Source organism: Mirounga leonina, unplaced genomic scaffold (genome assembly GCF_011800145.1).
Source record: "Mirounga leonina isolate KUSES-001 unplaced genomic scaffold, KU_Mleo_1.0 Mir_114, whole genome shotgun sequence".
Classification (NCBI taxonomy): Eukaryota; Metazoa; Chordata; class Mammalia; order Carnivora; family Phocidae; genus Mirounga; species Mirounga leonina.
The window spans coordinates 16389689-16404286 of NW_023270265.1; the positions used below are offsets into that span (position 1 = coordinate 16389689).

The window sequence follows — 14598 nt, forward strand, 5'->3', positions numbered from 1 at the left end:
GCCCTCCGAGAAGACAGAAATATCTATGATGGCCCCAAAATGCAGGCAGTACACAGAAATACTAAGGCAACATAGGATCCAAAGAGAACGCGTGGTTAAAGAACACACTGATGAAGCTTAAAGTCAAGCTCATTGCCTTAGTGATTCTGTGATGTCCATGGCCACAGGCTGAATTTCTCCAGTACCAGGCTTCTGGTAGATTCTATATGGCCATTTGGCTTATGTTTCTCAGAAAGTGTCGAACTCCAAAAAATACGAGCAGAACAACATGAAGGAAATGAGTTTGCTCATGTTCATCCAGCATGCTTCCTCAGTATAAATTGTTAATCTGATTCCCGGGCTAGGCCAGCCTCCTGAAAAGTAATTCTCAGAATAAGGCAAATAGTCCTTGACTGCTCAGTCTCAGGCCCCATTGGTGCACTAGCTCATTTAAACTTCATAATCGCCATGTGAGGTAGACATCACCATCATCCCTACTTTGTAAATGAAAAGGCAGACACTGAGGGCAAATAGTGACTTCCCAGCCAGTACTAGGATGCAAACTTCTATCCCAGGTCCTCTCACTACCCTTATCTATTCCTTCCCCTTCCCCAACCCTACACGACCCTTAGGAGATCACATCATTAAGCTCAGTGGAATAATTGAGTCTTTAAAATACATAATTATTGGGGCACCTGGGTGGCTCAGTTGGTTAAGCAACTGCCTTCAGCTCAGGTCATGATCCTGGAGTCCCGGGATGGAGTCCCACGTTGGGCTTCCTGCTCCTCAGGGAGTCTGCTTCTCCCTCTGACCCTCTGTTCTCTCATGCTCTCTCTCTCTCATTATCTCTCTCTCTCTCTCAAATAAATAAAAATCTTAAAAAAATTTAAATACATAATTATTAATCAATACAGTATAAAATGATATGGGGTTTTTTTTCTTTGCTCACATTTAATTTTTATTTTGATTTTTTTAATGCTGCACAAGACAATATTTATTTCATTTATTCCTTTTCTTTTCTTTCACTTCTTTCTTTTATTTCATTATTTCTGTTTGCTGCTGTTATTTTATTTACTGAAAGAGAGAGGGAACTTTTGTGGCCTTTTTTTTTTCTCTGTAGGCCGCCTTAAGCTTTCTAAATTTGGAATATTTAAGCAAGCTGAAGGGGAAAGGGGGACTTCGCAAGATCACTTGGGGGGAAAAGGAGAGGTTGCCTTGTTAATCATGCCCTATGGTGGGTGATCAACTGCGTGTACAATTACGCTTCACTCTGAATTGTGCTCAAGGCTTTACTTAAATCTGGGCGTCCCCTTCTCAGAGCAGCTCGTACTGACGAAGGTGCATGCGCTGGATGATGTCCCGGCAGTCGCTGAACACGCGGCGGATGTTCTCGGTGTCCACGGCGCAAGTGAAGTGTGGGTAGCAGTAATGCCGCCCGTCCCCACTGGCGGTGCTGATTCTCAGAAATTCGTCGCGGATGAAGTACTTGGCCCGGATCACGCGGGGGTCCTCTCCGGGCTCGGGAGTAGCATCCTCAGGAGTAGTGTAGCGAGCACATTCTGGAAAGTAGTCCTCAATCTTCGATTTTCCAGCAAGGACTTTCTCAGCGAGCAGGTCTTGCTTGTTGAGGAACAGAATCACAGAGATGGTGCGCAGCCATCTGTTGTTCCAGATGCTCTTGAAGAGGTTCAGAGCCTCCTGCAGGCGGTTGGTCTGGTTGTCCTCCCGAATGACCATGTTGTAGCTGCTACTGGCCACCACGAAGATAATGGCAGTCACATCATTGAAGCATTGGATCCATTTGCGGCGTTCATCGCGCTGGCCACCCACGTCAAACACGTGGAAGTTGACTTTGTCCACCCGGAACTTGGTCTCAAAGATTCCAGAAGTCAGGACGCGGCAGCGAAGCAGATCCTGATCGCTGGGCACATAGTCAGCCTGCTTGATGACATCAATCTTGTCCAGGAAGTACTGGGCGCAGTCGATCAGCGGGTACTCGTTGGAACGCTCATAGCAGGCACGCACCCCTTCATCCTCCCACAGAGCCTTGGCATGCTCATAGAACTCAGGAGGGAAATCAAAGCCAGGCACGTTCATCACGCTCAGAATGTGGTCCGCTCTGAACTGGTTCTCGGGGTTGGCCAGCTCCACAGGGGCACCAGGTTGCTCATGGCGGCCACGATGGTTTCGATCGCCTCTTTCAGGTTGTTTTTGATGTCCTGCACTTTGGCCGCCTTCTCACTATCTCCCTTAAACCCATTAACACGCAGGATCCTCATCTGCTTCACAATGGTGCTTTTACCAGATTCTCCGGCACCCAGCCGCAGCAGGCGGTGCGTGGCCCGGTAGACTTGCTTGTCCTTCTGCAGCTGCTTCTCCATCTTTTTGTTGGCCTCGCGCTGCGCCTTCTCCTCGTTGCGCTGGTCCTCCGTCTTACTGTTTCCGAGGCAGCCCATGGCGGCGGCGGCGGCGGCGGGGCCGGGCGCGGGCGGCCTCACGCGGGCCGGGCGGGCCGGGGCAGCGCCGGGCGGGCGAGCCGGGCGCGGGCTCGGCTCCTCCGGGAGGAGCGCGCGGGGCGGACTGCGGGCCGCGAGGCGCGCGGGGAAGGGAGGTTGGCGGTCGGACCGAGGGGAGCGCGTAGCTCCCCGCCGCTCGAGCCGAGGCCGAGGGGGCTGATGGCCGCCGCCGGGCCGAGGGGGACCAGAGCAGGAGCTGCGGGAGCTGCTCGATATGGGGGTTTTTAAAAACTCTACTCCCTGGAGTTAGATACTGTTACAGTTTGAATTGCAGCTTTACAGACTTATAAATCTATCTAATTATCTGTTTGCCTCTGTAATAATACTTTACGATTCGCTCATTGAAACAACACACTCCCAAATGAAACAAAGTTATACAAGCCATAAGAAGTTAAGCATTGCAAAGACTCATGAAATAGCCATGAGCCCTCAACATAAGTCTCTGAACAAAAAATCCCCCACAAACTAAACACCATAGAAACAAAAACATGTCAATGGGCCCAACCTGGCAGCCCCAGTGAGCCTTGGCCTGGCCATTGTCTGAGCAGCTCCCAGACTATAACACACAGTGTTGTACAATTGGTGTTTTTCCACAGTAGAGCCTCACTTCAAGAGTCTAAGAATTCTGAAGTGTAGCTAACTCAGTGCAAATAAAAGAAAAAAAAGAAACAAAGAAAGCTCAAACTAAATTTTATCAGCTGCCAATGGCATGATGTCATGACTTATGTAGTGTTTGGTTCTCAGTGATGTCACTGCAAGTGTGAATTTAATGTAGTGACAATGTCTATCAAGAATGAGTAGAAGAGCCTTGAGGACATTATGCAGTGTGAAATAAGCCAGTCACACAAAAGAATAATACTGTATGATATGAGGTACCTAGAGTAGACAAATGCATAGATACAGAAGGTAGAATGGTGGTCACCAGGGGCTGAAGGGAAGGAGGAATGGGGAGTTGTTGCTTAATAGGTATGCAGTTGAGATCTTGCCATTTGCAACGACGTGAATGGAACTGGAGGGTGTTATGTTGAGGGAAATAAGTCAGTCAGAGAAAGACCTGTATCATATGACCTCACTGATATGAGGAATTCTTAATCTCAGGAAACAAACTGAGGGTTGCTGGAGTGGGGGGTGGGGTGGGAGGGATGGGGTGACTGGGTGATAGACACTGGGGAGGGTATGTGCTCTGGTAAGTGCTGTGAATTGTGCGAGACTGTTGAATCTCAGATCTGTACCTATGAAACAAATAATACAACATATGTAAAAAAAAAAAAAAAAGAAGAAGAAGAAGAAGAAGATAGCAGGAGGGGAAGAATGAAGCGGGGGAAATCGGAGGGGTAGACGAGCCATGAGAGACGATGGACTCTGAAAAACAAACAGGGTTCTAGAGGGGAGGGGGGTGGGAGGATGGGTTAGCCTGGTGATGGGTATTAAAGAGGGCATGTTCTGCATGGAGCACTGGGTGTTATGCACAAACGATGAATCATGGAACACTTCATCTAAAATTAATGATGTAATGTATGGGGATTAACATAAGAATAAAAAATTTTTAAAAAATAGGTATGCGGTGTTAGTTTCTGCAAGATGCAAAGTTTGGGAGATTTTATGCACAACCATGTGAGTGTGCTTTACACTGCTGTTCTCACACATAACAATGGTTACGATGGTAAGTTTTACGTTATGTAGGTTTTACCACAAAGGTTTTGTTTTTAAAACAAAAAAGAATGAGCGGAAGATGAATATCCTTCATATGCTATGCGTCCCTGTATTTTCACTGTCTCATAATTAAGATCACTAGATAGCCCTGTATGCTTAGGACAGTCTCAGTTCACTCTTATTGTCCTTGTACAATTACTCACGGTGTCCTTTTCACTCTTCAAAGTGTCATGGGTGATAATCATTATGCTCATCTTATCCAGAATGCCTTTGGTAGCAAAGAACAACCAGAGAACTTAAAGCTAGTGAGCACCTCGTGCAAATCATTAGCATCCGCATTCATTCATTTACTCCTTCATTCATTCACACCAGAAGGACCTCTGTGTACCTTGTACCTGTTACCACTCTGGGCCCTACATTTGTGTTCAGGTGACTATCTTCCGAGATAACCTATGGGTTCCTCAAGGGCAGGACTGATATCTAATTCATCTAGTGTCCCCAGATCCCCAGCCCAGGGCCTGACACATATCAGGTTCCCAGCAGATGTCTGCTGAATTGCAAAATGTCCTGGTTCCAGTGAAAGAGGACTGGCCCTCATTAGTGTTGAACCCTCAGAACGGCCTTTCCCCTCTGCCCTCGGGGATGGCCCCTTGGATGGGCAGACAGGGAGAGCAAGGGCCTCAGCTAAATTTCTCTCTCACGGGTTACCCACTTCCAAGTGCCTTGTATGGTCTTTATCTTTCCTGATGATGCTGTCTATGTTTTATTTTTTAAACAAACTTAGAAACATTTCCATCAGTCCTGAAACAGATGCTCACAGTAAGCCAAAAAATGCTTGATAAAGCTTGTCCATGAGCCCCTAATATAAGTTACTCATTTAAATATCAGAGCTTTGAAACTCTGGTGCAATGGCTCAGCCAGCTGGGCTAATTAGCTCAGTTCAGTGGCAGGTTTTGCAAATCTGGTCTTGGTTTCCTCTTTCCAAGGCACGAATGGAGCATGCCCTCAAGATGAGATTCAGGGAGTCACCTCCTCAGATGCTGCACATCTGTCTCCAAGTGGGGGTTGAATTACATCCTTGCTTGAGTATTGTTTGGCTCTCCTCTGATCTCTAATGACCTGTGGTCACTTAGGAACTCAGGGATGGCATCTCTATCTTCCAAGTTGCTTAAGATCTCTGATTCCAGGAAAGCATGGAGCTTAGCATGCTCCAATCCTCTGCTCACTTCCTCCTCCCCCTCCTCCTCTTCAGCACACTAGATTTGGGGGCTCAAGACCCCAGGGCAATGAGAGGAGAGGCCTAGAGAGGAGCGCTAAGTTAATGTTAATGAACCAGCAGGTTCAGATAGGAATGTCTTTTAGGGATTTCAGAATTGTTTTGATAAATTAAGCCCAACATCTGGATGGCATTTGGATTAAGAACCATCAAGAGCTACCTATTTATCCCTTGGCCAATCTTGCCCAGAGTGCATCCTTTTTTTTAGTCTTTTCAAAACAACTTTGATTTTATTTATCCTCTCTAGTGTATTTTTTTCTTATTTTATTACTTTCTGTTCTCATCTTATGTTCTTCCTTCTATAAATGTAGTTAATGTCTTAATACACATCTTAGTTGTTAATTGATAACTTTCTGGGGAACTTTTCTTTTTCCTGCTGATTGTCAGATTCATTAGGGTTCTTCTTTTGACACAGTGCCATGATGTGTCCTGTGTGTAATTGGCTAATGACTAAATGAGACAATTATCTGTCAAGGGGGTTCTATTTAAGGAAGGAGACAAGAAAGTACATGGCAAGTGTTCAGTTAATAACACAGTAAAAGTGACTCTAAGATTTCAGAGGAATGCTTATCAGTGACAGTTCCAAGGAGGAGGGGGTACCAAAAAGTCAGTCCCTGTAGGACAGGCTGAATCTGAATGGACTCAGAGGAGTTGGAGGGAAGGCCGGCAGAGGCACCTTCAAAGCCCACCATGATCCAGAGGAACACCTCTCCCAAGGTGAGGAGACCGTGAGGCAAATGGCCTGGGGAAGGAGCCAAGACCACAGTGCCGAGGACCCAGTTTTGGGCATAGGGCATGCTGACCCCCGAGAGCGGTGTGTGCATGCAGTGAGGCATCCTGGAACCCTCAGATCAGCAGCACCATGAGCAGAATGAGGTTAGAGAGAGACAGCTTGACGTGGAGACACTGGAAACAGGGGGAACAGCAGGGAAGGAACTGTGGGCAAGATCACAAGTAAGATGACAATGGGAGGATGTGGACTGGGTGACTTTCCACCTGAGCTTCTAGATGCGGGAGGGGTAGGGAGTGCAAGCATGTTTCATGTATGCAGCTCATCTGGTTCAGACACAGATGGGTGCATTTAACAAAGAATCTTCATGACAAAGTTATGAGTCCAACCTTAGACAGGAGACAACGGTGAGGCCACACAGCGAGTGGCACCCAGGGGGGCTACATCCTAGGCTTCTACCACATCCCACCTCCTTTCCAGACCTTCACCCAGGTCGCTTTTGATCCTATCCCCTTACTTCCTCCAGAACACTTATCATGAGCTGCAATTCTTTTCTTTACCCACTAGCTTGTTGTCTCTCTGTCTCCACTACAATATGGCTAACCAAGAGCTCTCCTCTGAACCCCCAGCCCCGATGACATAATAATACCCCTGGCATAGAAGGGGCTGCATGCATGTTGGTTGAAATGAAACAACATGCCTTCACCCTGGCATATTCATCTGTCACTTAGGAGCCAGGGTGTCACTCTCAAGGGAAGCTGCAGTGGGGTAGAGGCCTGGACCATTCTACAATCAGCCCCACATGGATTCCAACACAGCAGCTCCAGGGGCCCCAGCTCCTACCTGGAAAAGTGGGAATCCTAACTTACAAGGCTATTGTGACAATAAGACAAAGCATATGAAGTGCCAGGCCCGGCACAGATGGTCAGTGAACAATTGCTACTATGACCATACCTGATGACCTCACAAGGTGCTTTGTCTGTTTTGTTGTTTTGTTCTTTTTATTCAATTTTTCTAAAAGGAAAGTGACCCGGGTCACTCAGGACATCGGGGCTGATGACCTCAGGGATACTAGAGGTGGAAGGGAGTGGAAGGGGCCTGGGTTCCCTGAAGCCCCTGGCTGAGAGGAATTACTCCTCCTGCCTTGGGAGAACTTTGTCCAAGGCTGCAGGAAACACTCCTGTGGCACCCCAGCTCTCCCAGGCAGGGGGTGAGGAGTTTTAAGGTTATAAAGGAGTAGGTTTAGACCTTGGAGAGGTTCTTATGTTTTTCAGACCTGCTCCGATAGTATGAGTCAAAATTTCCCATTAAGAGCTTAATAGTCATTACTTAGGAGAGAATATGTAGGAAAAGGAGAATTTGTGTCTCATACCTACTTAACAAGATCCCTAACTTCCTAAAATTTTACCCCCACGCTCAGCCTCTAGGAAACACTCTCTCTTCTTGATTCTGCAGTTTCATTTTTCCCTCGGTGTCCTCCCCCTCCTCTGGGGTCTGTCTCAGGCTCTTTGTGGGTCCACCTTCCGCTACCCCCAATAAGCACTGGGTTCCTGTCCACACTCTTTCTGACTTCTTTCTCCAGGTGCACCCCCATGCCTATAGCATCATCTACTTGCCCGGAATGATCAACATGCACCCTCCCCTTGCCCCACCTCTCTGCTTCAGACCCACATGCCTGACCATCTGTATAGCCTCTCCATTTGGTGGCTCCGAGCATCTCAAGCTCAACATGCTCCATGCCCTAAATCTGCTCATCATTTTTCTCTGAAGGCCCCTCTCCAGGTTCTCCGGCTCAGTGCATGGCTTCTCCACTCCCCAGGGGAAGACAGCATCCAGGAGCTCAGTCTTGGCCTTTCCATTCCCAGACCACACACAGTCAGTCAGCGGGTCGGGAGGATTTCACCTCTGTCTGCCACTCTTCTCCATCTTCTCCACACCCCTCCCCATTCAGGCCCCACTACCTCTGTCCTGGTATCTGAAGAGCCTCTAACTCAGTGTCCCAGCCACAGGTTGGCCCCTCCCATCTGTTCTTCATGCTGCCATCAGCACCATCTTTCCAAAGGCACCAAATGCAAACCAGATGGATTGCATACACCCCCCCCCCCCAATTAGAGTCCTGTAGGACTTTCAATAAAGTTCAGTTAAGGTCAAGAAAGTGGCTACCCCTGGAGGTGGGGCAGGAATGACTGTGAGGGGCAGGAGGGAGTCCTGTGCAGATCTGGAAATGTTCTATATTATGATCCAGGTGATGGTTATCTGGGTGGATAAATAGATCGACAGTCATCAAGCATGAACTGAACATTTGACACTTCACTATATGCTAATGATATGTCAAAAAATAAACACAGAAAATTGATAAGTCTACACAATCTATTGAAAAGGGAAAAAATTTAAAAACCTGTCAGGGCTTTCAAATCTCTTTTAGGATGAAACCAAATATTTCAATGTAGCCTATGTTTATGATGTTCATTTATCTTGGCTGGTCTGGCACAGTCTTGGCTTATGCCTAAGGTCCTGCTATAATTATTAGCATGCCCCAATTTGTATGATCAATTACCACAAATCTTGCTTTGTTTATCTGGAGATCACATAGTCTTTCAAGTTTACATCTAACTGGCAGCTGCAGGCCCTGGCAACCACACAGCTGGGCAGATGTTAGAAATCTGAGCTGAGTTGTAGCAGCTGAAATGTCCAAGTGGGTTCGCCAGAGCCACGGTCTGGGAGAGAAGTAGGCAAATGGCTTTGGGGACTCCATCCTTCTCTGCCCAGTCTCTGGTGAATAGCTCCATTGTTGCCCACTATGACTGGACTGCAGTCACCTTCTACACATGAAGGTCATATCATTGACCACCTGCAGGACAGCAGGCCCCAGAGCTATTTTGCTGGCAAGTGGGTGGAGCTTTTGAGTCAGTGTCATCATTAAGACAACATTTTGCAATCTTTCTGGCCAAAAACCAATAGATCTGAGTTTCTCACCTATATTATTTTTCTTCTCTTTTTAAAGAAATTCCTTTAACATTTTTTTTTTTTTTTGCAGAGCAAGTCTACTCTCAGTTTTTGTCTGAAAGTCTTTATTTCTCCTTCACTTTGGGGGGATAATTTTGTAGGGCACAGAATTCTAGGTTGGTGAGGTTTTTCTCTCAACACTTCAAATAATTCACATCCCTCTCTTCTTACTTGCATGGTTTCTGATGGGAAGTCAGATATAATGTTATCTTTGTCCATCTGTAATAAAGTGATTTTTCCTCTGGCTTCCTTCAGGATTTTTTCTTTGTCTTTTACTGTCCATAGTTTGAAAATGATATGTCTAGGTGTAGGGTTTTTTTTTTTTTTTTTTGTAAGAGCTCTTTATATATAGAAATTCTTTTTTTTTTTATTCTTATGTTAATCCCCATACATTACATCATTAGTTTTAGATGAAGTGTTCCATGATTCATTGTTTGTGCACAACACCCAGTGCTCCATGCAGAACGTGCCCTCCTCAATACCCACCACCAGGCTAACCCATCCTCCCACCCCCCTCCCCTCTAGAACCCTGTTTGTTTTTCAGAGTCCATCGTCTCTCATGGTTCGTCTACCCCTCCGATTTCCCCCGCTTCATTCTTCCCCTCCCACTTAGGTGTAGGGTTTTTTGAGGTGGTTTTTTTTTTTCTGAGGGAGTGGTTTTGTGTTTTTGTTGTTATTGTTGTTGTTTTAGCATTTATTCTGTCCAGTGTTTTATGAAATTCTTGGATCTGTGGTTTGGTATCTAATGTTAATTTGGGGAAATCTTTTTAATTATTATTTCTTTTATTATTATTTCTTCTCTTTCTTCTCCTTCTCACATTCCCATTAAGCATATATTATACCTTTCTGTAGGTGTCCCACAACCTTTGTATATTCCATTCTGAGTTTGTTTGTTTTTTTTTAGCCTTTATTCTCTTTGTTTTTTGGGGGGAAGGGGGCTGGGTTTTGTGTGGGTGTTTTTTTGTTTTGTTTTGTTTTGAGGATTCTACTCTATATCCTCTATCACAGAGATTCTTTCCTCAGTCATGTCCAGTCTCCTAATAAATCTATCACAAACATTCTTCATGTCTGTTACAGCATTTTTGATCTCTAGTCTTTCTTTTGGATTCTTTCTTAGGATTTCCACCTCTCTGCTTACATTGCCCATCTGTTCTTGCATGCTATCTACTCTATCCACTAAAGCCTTTGGAATACTAATCACAATTGTTTTAAATTCCCACTCTGATAATTCGAACATCATGGTCATGTTTGATTCTATTGTCAGGACCTCCTAGCATCCTATAGTCCTATGATTAGGTGTCTGCCTTTTAGTAAGCCTATGCCTCTGGACTATGAACTTCACAAGTGTTTCTCTGTGTTTTTATCCACTTACATGGGACAAGATGGCTAGAGTGGGCTGGAGTTCAGTATTTCTCTTCCCCGGGTCAGTTCGGTTTGGTAATAATCTCAGCAGGTTAGGCCCTGGTTAATTGTTTCCCCTGAGGTCAAACCTTGTTAAGAGCAGAGTGCTCTGGTTCCTTTTCCTCTTCTCTTGCCAGAAGCATGAGGGAATTTTTCTCTGATATTTATAGTGGGCACCTGGTCAAGTTCCTGGAGGCAAATCTCACATTATTGTGGAAGCCCCATTATGACTGGTCCCCCTAGAATTTTTAACTCACAGACTTCTATGCTCTGAGCCTCTAGCAATTCAGCTAAGTTCTGATTTTCATACCCCACCACTGGCTCCCAAGGCAGTTTCCTCTTGTGAGTCTTTGGTAAGCTGTGACTCCCTGTATTTGCCTGTCTTTCCAATCTTAGAAGCTGTGGTTTGTCCTGTGTCCTCCCCTCTCTTATAGATCTAAGAAGAGTTGCTGAATTTTCAGTCTATTCAGCATCTTTTCCCTCTATCTATTATTGATTTCAACAAATACCTTGAGGGAAAAACCACCAAGTGTTGGGCTGATTTTATGTGGTTCACTCCTCTCACGAATTTCTGCCACTTAATTCCTAACTATGTTGGTATCTCTTCAATGTCTTCAAAAGATGTTTATTTTGCATTATATCTGGATTTTTGAATTTTTCTTGGCAGAAGTGTCAGTCTACTTTAAGCTACTCTGTTTTGGTCAGACTTAGAAATCCCTCTAATTTTCATTTTATGAGAGACAGACTAACATACATCAACAACTGTAGATTTAGAAAGATCTGTGATTCATTTCTGGCTCTGCCACTTACTAATTTTGAGAACTTGAACCTGTTTACTTAACCTCTTAGTGATCAAATTTACAAAGTCCTATAATTGTTGGAGCTAACGTTTTAATGGAAGGGGGGAAGTAATAAGAATAAATAACTTAATACATTACAAAATCTGATCAATGCTGTGAAGAGATGACAATTATGCATCATTGGCATACAAATAGTATTTAATGATGTGGGAATAGACAGCACCCATTATGGAAACAGGTCAAAGAAGAGAAGAAATTCCAAAATGCTGTTCTGAAAAATGACACCAGCATGGTAGAATTAGGTAGAGAAAGAGAGCTGCAAATAGGTAGTAGGTGAAAAATTGTAGAGATGTGGCATGACAGAAGCTGGCAACATCTAGAGGTAGACAAAGAAGTAGACAGTCCTGTCAAATACTGCTATGATATAAAGTAAGACAAGGGCAAAATATTACTTATTGGATTTGACACTGTGAAAACTGTTGGAAGCTTCAAATGAGCAGAGATTTTTGTAGACAAAACCAGATAGAGAGGAGTGGAAGAAGGAATTAGTGGTAAAGAAAGGGAGATGTCCCACTGAGACAACTTTTGCAAGAAGTCCAGCCTAGAAGAGGGGCAGGATGGGGAGCTGTGCTTACAAAATCTCAGCTGAGTGTTTCTCAAGACCGCCCCCCCTCCATCTCATAAACTGTAGAGAACCACAAACTCAGTGCTGGTCTTGTCTTTTCCTCAGCTTTTCTGATGAGCTCTTTCTTTTGTTGTCTGTTCATATGGCTTCTCTCTCTCTCCTTTCCTTTTTATTGGTGGTATAACTAATATTATCTGGTTCAGTCTTCTCAGTTTTTAATGCAAGTTGTGTTCTTTCTTATTTTTTTAAAACAATATTTCAGACTATGGTTACTTTAGATAAATTAGTAGGGAGTTAATATCTTCTGTTTATTTACACTTTTCAAAACAGTACAAAAATCTGTCTTAAAACAATGTAGTCAAATTGCAGAGTTTCTATAACAGATTCAAAAGACAGATTGCAAGCAAAGCAACATGGTAGAGTAGAAAAATCTACAGGATTCTGGGCCAGAAAAATTCCAAGTTCAAGTCCAAATCTGTGTCATCTGGGGCAATTTATTAATCTTAATTTTATAGATTTTATAGAGAGGGATTTATATAGTTTATCCATATATAGATTACATATAAACTACAGATTTATATATGTAAATTTTATAAATCTATAATTTTAAATATATCTTTAATTCATTTCATCTTTAATTGTATATTCATCTATATGTATATATCATTTAATCTTTAATTATATATTCATCTTTGCATATATCTAGATATCTATATCTATACAACTGTCCTTAGTAATCTATTGAGAATCCTTGATTAGATATTCAAATACTGGCCATACAATAAATTGTTCCTTTTTTCTTTTTTCCTCACAGCCATCTCTTTAACCAGCGATACAGCTTTTAAAAAGATGTACCCTTCTTTCTTCCTTTTCCAAGGTTCTCTTGTTCCTAACAGTTGCCTGTTCTTATTGGCACCTCATCTTGCCTATCTGCTAGGCATCATTCAATTCAGTGCAATCAATTTAAAAAAAAAAAATTGTTTTGCAACTTCCTGGGTCACACACCAGGTTTTTTCTGACACTCATCTTTCATTTCATAGGCTGTTTCCTGAGCCTGCTACTTATTTATCGCTACTGTTAAAATTATGTTAATAACCATTTTAAAGAACCAGTCTTCCTTCCTCACACACTTAATTCTTACTTCTGTTTCCTGATTCCCAACCAATCTCTGCCAAATCACTGCATTTTCATATTATCGTCTGCATCCCTTGCTGTTCGGTCTGCATTTTTTAGATTTAAAATATTCTGCCTTCTTTCAAGTCCTGTCTTCGAGGCTGGCTACATAATTCGTGAGGCCCAGAGCAAAATGAAAATAAGGTACTCTTCTTCAAAAAACAGGGAAAGGAGTGGAGCTACAAATGTAAAACTATAAAGGTTTTCCTATAATAACATTTTATTATGCATAAAATGTAATGAGACAATAGTGATATTATTTAATCACAGTATAACATAAAAGGAACAGGGATCCCTCCACGCTGTCCCGAGGCGGAGCCATCGCTGTTTCTACTGCTGCCACCACTGTCGCGGCTGCCAGTGTGGACCCAGATCCCAGAAATGACCGTCCTTCCAAGGTCATGAAGTGCCTGAGACTGCTGGATGGCCTGACCCAAGATGCACCTGCTGCCGCCTGGCGCATCTCCCGCATCCCATCCGACTTCACTTACAAAACACAAATCCAAGGATGAAGTTGTGAAGAATTTCAAGATGTCCACAGCAGAACGATAAACCAAGTGTGGGCACTTCTGCCAAGGGGACTCCAGGCGACTGCCCCTGTTGTAGGTGCATAGGACCGAGCAGCCCCCGTCCCTCCCCCTTCTCCCGTCTAAGCCACAGCTGCGGGCTCCCTGGGTGCTGGGATAATCTAGCTGCGGCATGCCTGGGATGGACACACACTGGATGAGCATACCTTTCTTTCTTCCTCACTTTCAAATTAAGTAAGAGAGGCTCAGGACCCGTGTTTTCAAGGTTTGCATGTCAACATTGGCTCTATTTAGCAATGCAAACTTTGAGTTTGTAAGATTTGTTTCCTATACCTCAGTTTACATATATAAAACAAAGATTTATTTGGTTGTCAAAAAAGTGAGAGGTCATGAATGAACCTCCTGATTTCTCATTTAAATCCATATCTTTACAGGTGCTTATTTCTTTCCAGCTATCAAGTGGGAAGCTTCACAGAGAAATCATCTTGATTTGAATCCAGATGGATGAAAACCAGTTTCCCAAGTGCACCAGGAGGGGAAAGAACATTTTCAGGCAGCCTGTATGTATGAACACGAAGTGAAAGTTTAGGACATTCGGCAGGAACTGTAATAGGAAATTTGGAGCAGGTGGCAGAGGGACAAGAAGGAAGCAATACAAGTCACAGGACTTTTCAGCCTCATGAGGAATTTTGGACTGGATCTTGGGAGGAGGTCTTAGAAAGACTTTTAAACAGATGAATGGCATGGGCAGTTAGTGTTGTTGAGCTTTTTTTTTTTAATATATATACCTATTGGCTATTCATATGCCTTCTTTAGAGAAATGTCCTTATCCCATTTCTTAATCAGGTTATTTGGGTTTTTTTGTTTTGTTTTATTTTTGTTTTGTTTTGTTTTTCACTTTATCAGGTATAT

General features: G+C 43.7%; 1 protein-coding gene across 1 annotated transcript; it reads right to left on the reverse strand.

Annotated features, from left to right (window-relative positions):
- Window positions 1-1086: 1086 nt before the first annotated feature.
- LOC118023087 (guanine nucleotide-binding protein G(s) subunit alpha-like) lies at window positions 1087-13608 on the reverse strand. The gene is given in 3 exon segments (XM_035024203.1): window positions 1087-2135; window positions 2138-2700; window positions 13604-13608. Coding segments are annotated over 2 exon segments (1140 nt in total). The 5' UTR covers window positions 2436-2700; window positions 13604-13608; the 3' UTR covers window positions 1087-1293.
- Between the last annotated feature and the right edge of the window lie 990 nt (window positions 13609-14598).